A 4,143-nucleotide genomic window follows, 5' to 3' on the forward strand; every position below is an offset into this window, starting at 1 on the left:
CTTAATACCATATCTGAAGTCTCTTTCCCAAAATTCAGCCTTGGTGCCAAATCACAGCCACTAGAGCCAGTCCCACAATGAGCTTTCTTTATTATGTGCCATTTCTGAGTCTGTAGCTTTTGAGGAGGAGAGGTAGAGGCTAAAGGAATAATTTTAGAGAGTGAGGCTTTACACTTTATTTATTTATTTATTTATTTATTTATTTATCATCTCGATTTCCAGGCGTTGCAGAAAGCCAGCCAGGTGATTGCAGAAATCCGAGAAACCCACCTGTGGTGAGGGCGGTCTCTCTTTATCCCCCATGAGCCATCCAGAAGCTTCTGCTGTGTCTGCCAGCACCTCAGACGGAGAGACGAACAACTTAAAAAATGCACTGTTGTGGATATGTGTATAAAACATAGTAAAATAGTTTTAATGTAAAGAAAGGACTTGGATTTACTTGGATTTAATGAAGAGCAGTACATATCAGCTGCTCATCATCAGCATCACACATACTCTTGACTTAGTTATTATATTTTTCTTATGTATTTGAAACCATAAATAAATAGATGTTATGCATCACCACTATGTGGAGCATTGAGGAGGAATGTCTGCTCTTAATGCTGCAACATGTAGTTTCTCTCTTTATCATGTCAATTATTTTATTAGATGTTGACAAAATAATGTGTCTGCTGATTGTTCAATACATGTACTCAATTTAGATTTTTCTTTTTGGCAAAAAGGCCCCACAATTTCTTTTGTTTTGTGTTAACAGTTTTGTTTTTATGTAGACATGAAACTAGTCTACATCACACCCATATTTGCTCCTTTTGTTTACATGTTTCAACAAGATTCTGTCTGCTTGAAGTGTTAAAAAGTGGGTAACAATGTGTTATGGTACTGTATATTTGACTTAATTATACAGAAACAGACAATCTGCATAGTTTTCAGAGTGGATGTAATGATTTATTTATTGTTTTGATATGATAATGACATGTAACCCAACACAACAGAACAATGGTGAAATGGCCACATATAATAGACCCGTCGTGGTCTGCTTCGTCCTGGTCTGGCTTCTCCTTTACCTCAGCCGGCCACCCATCTTGCCCTTGCCACGTCCTTTGGCACTGAAAGGATGCAGAGAAACATGAATGCCAAATGCCAAGCACTGGGTTTAGGACAAGTGGAGGTCATTTTATTGCAGCACACAAAAAATAAATGCACAAAACAGTGAATGAACAGTGTATTTTGGTTTGTGCAGTATTAATGTTAAATACAGGCATATTCTCTGTCTCAGACATGTAAAGACATTAACTAAGTTTTGCTTAAATCAAAATTGTAAGAATACAGCTAATTATATTACTAAAGCTTGAGTATTTGTCACACTAATGACTGCAAATAAAATTACCATTTATTTCCGTTGTAGTTTTTAAAAGAGATCTGTTCAGATATGTATCCAAGTATGCAGTCATGACTAATCATGCAATTTCTGTAGGAAGCTTTTTTTCATATGCTACCATGCAGAACCTACCAATGCAACATTAAAACCATGATGGTCATTTGAAAAAAGTGAGCAAGAACGTTCCTAATGAGGTGCCAGTGTTTGAGATGGTTGCAGAACGATTGGTCTCACAGAGGGTTGTGGCTCATCTATATTTTGACTGTTTGAATTGTGTTTTAACATTCAAAGAATGTATATAAGTGGTTATACCCCGTGATCTCTGATCCTTCCATATCTATAATAATGGGTAAATGTGAAATGGCAGGGAGTAGAAATTTGCATAATGGATAGAAGGAGCCTATTTTGGAGATGGGGGTTTGTGAACTTACCTCTGGTGGTCCTGGACTCGAGCAAGAAGCTGGTTAATCTGCAAGAACAAAAACCTTGCTAAGCCTTTTAAAGAGCACACATAATACCAGATAAGTCCAGCAGAGCTTGTCAGAAAGAACTGAAAAGCCTTCTGATGACCCAACAAGGACACCTGTCATTTGCCAGGCTCTTGAGTATATTTGCTACACTAGAAAATATGCTGACAACATAATTTATGACATGTGAAGTTACAAGATGGTTGTTTTGTTTCTCCGGAGATGTTTGTTGAGATCTCAGTCTTTTGTTTCACATAGAGGACCTCATCACCAAGTCAATTATTTCCACTATTTTGTTGTGTGCTGGATGACTTACATCGTATTTCTGCTTTTTGAGTTTTTCACCGAGATCAAACTTCTCAGCCTCCAGCCCCATTAGCCACTGCCACAGCTCATTGGCCTTCTCCCTAAACACAAACAACCAGAGGTCATATTAAGAGAATTTCATATCCAATGATACCATAGATTTGCATAATCAAAATCCGTTGACAGGATTCATCATTTGCGACATGGTGTACTGTACAGTAATGCACAGCTTTGACACACTTGAGTTTTTCCTCATTCAGATGATCCACGTTCAAAGCCTTCCTGCGGTCAGCCAGGATCTTCTTCTTCTTCTCTCTCTCAGTTTGCTTCTTGGCTCCTTTTCTGTTATCAATCTGTATTGGTCATAAAGCAGAAATACACATAAGTCAATCTGAATGTAACAATAAAAGTAGATGTAGAAGTAGATGGTTTTTTATTCATCTTTTTCCTACAAGGGATTGATCAACTTTTGTTAAAGCTATTAAATGTTTTTTATGTACTATGCTAAGAATTATGATACTTTGCTTAAGTAAAAGTAGTGATGGTTGTATTATTATACACCATGTCAGACTAATTACTGTATTTTACTGTATTATCCTTACTGCTGCGTTTACACTACGTGAAAGACACATTTCAGTGTTGTAGTTGGTCATGGAACTTATTTTGTTTGTTTCTTATTTTGTTGTTGCAAAATAACAAATAACTAAACTGTGAGTTAAATGTAGTAAAAAGTACATGTCCTTCTCAATATTTAGTGGCGTAGAAGTGTAAAGCAGCATCAAATGGAAATACTGTAATTAAAGTACATGTGCCTCAAAATCACTGTAATTACATAACGTTATACCTTAAGCCAATTTTGTTCTATTTACATTCTTGCACCATTAATTGTATTTTTATTCATGTTATGTTAATTTAAGGTCCCATATTTTCTTCAATTTCAGGTTATTACTAGAACATGTTTACATACTTTAAAGTTCAAAAAACGTATTGTTTTTATTAAAACTTTCTGTCTGAATAAACATGTATTTTCTGTCTGAAATGCTGCGTTTAGTCTCTTTAAGCCCCCTCCTGAAATAGCCCACTCTGCTCTGATTGGTCAGTGTTTCCGTTTATTCTGCATCTGCACGTTCTGTAGCCACTATAGTGGCACTTTCTACCTACACATTTGTTTCCTGACGGCTCGGCACAGTTTCTGAATACGGGCTGAGTACTTTTTTCATTCCTGTATGTGTCATTATGCTTCACATTTAAACACTTAAAGGTGATGGGAAGTTGAACGACCTTTTGTCCAGCACTGTACTGCGCGGTCATGTTTGACAGGGCCTTCTTCTTCTTGGCATCGTCATCATACTTCTTACGTTGCTCCTCTTGCTCCCTCCGCTCTTTTTCCTCCTGTATGCAGCACAAGAGGAAAGGAGGAGAAAATGGTGTCACTTCATGTTGTCTGGTATGATGTGCTATATGAGGATGTCAAGGATATGAGTTGATTGAACACTGGGATCATACCGCAAGTCTGGCCTGCCTCTCCTTCTCTCTCTCTGCCCGGACCCTCTGCTGCTCTGCTCTCTCGGCACGCCGTTTCTCCTATAAAATAAAACATGCACTTGTCATTGTGATTTGGAACAAAAGAAACACCTTAACTCCTTTTTGATTGACAAACTCACAATTCTGTTAACGAGGGTGATGAGCTCTTCTTCCTCTTTCTTCCTCTGGATGAAGTGAGCCTCAATCAGAGACTGCAGCTCAGACAGATCCTTCTCCTGACGTTTCCTGTGGATGTCCTGCCATCAGAAACACAAATCAGGGAAACCAGAATGGAGCTGTTGTATGCCAAATCATACCCAGATGGATGTTAATGTCAAGAGGGAAGCATTTAATGAGGTTGACTCACATCAAAATCCACTTTTTCACCATCAGGGATTTTTGGGGCAGCAATGTTTGTCATGAACCTGTTGAAGTGAACAGTTCATTATTATTATTATTATTATTATT

At 37.7% G+C, this 4,143-nt stretch overlaps 2 protein-coding genes across 6 annotated transcripts in view; one reads left to right on the forward strand and one right to left on the reverse strand.

The window, feature by feature from the left end:
• The window catches only part of dnm1l (dynamin 1-like), a 13,613-nt gene extending 12,911 nt beyond the window's left edge, over nt 1-702 (forward strand). For all 4 annotated transcript variants that reach the window (XM_032523193.1, XM_032523195.1, XM_032523194.1 and 1 more), the window contains one exon: nt 223-702. In XM_032523193.1, the coding sequence (XP_032379084.1) occupies nt 223-279 (57 nt within the window). In that variant the 3' untranslated portion in view covers nt 280-702. The remainder of the gene's footprint in view (nt 1-222) is intronic.
• A 229-nt stretch (nt 703-931) lies between these two features.
• The window catches only part of tnnt2d (troponin T2d, cardiac), a 5,556-nt gene continuing 2,344 nt past the window's right edge, over nt 932-4,143 (reverse strand). For both annotated transcript variants that reach the window (XM_032523198.1, XM_032523197.1), the window contains 8 exons: nt 4,043-4,100; nt 3,816-3,932; nt 3,658-3,735; nt 3,433-3,543; nt 2,392-2,504; nt 2,162-2,252; nt 1,810-1,847; nt 932-1,106 (listed from right to left, as the gene is read on the reverse strand). In XM_032523198.1, coding sequence (XP_032379089.1) covers nt 1,061-1,106; nt 1,810-1,847; nt 2,162-2,252; nt 2,392-2,504; nt 3,433-3,543; nt 3,658-3,735; nt 3,816-3,932; nt 4,043-4,100 — 652 coding nt within the window. In that variant the 3' untranslated portion in view covers nt 932-1,060. The remainder of the gene's footprint in view (nt 1,107-1,809; nt 1,848-2,161; nt 2,253-2,391; nt 2,505-3,432; nt 3,544-3,657; nt 3,736-3,815; nt 3,933-4,042; nt 4,101-4,143) is intronic.

This window comes from Etheostoma spectabile, chromosome 8, assembly GCF_008692095.1.
Source record: "Etheostoma spectabile isolate EspeVRDwgs_2016 chromosome 8, UIUC_Espe_1.0, whole genome shotgun sequence".
NCBI classification, from domain to species: Eukaryota; Metazoa; Chordata; class Actinopteri; order Perciformes; family Percidae; genus Etheostoma; species Etheostoma spectabile.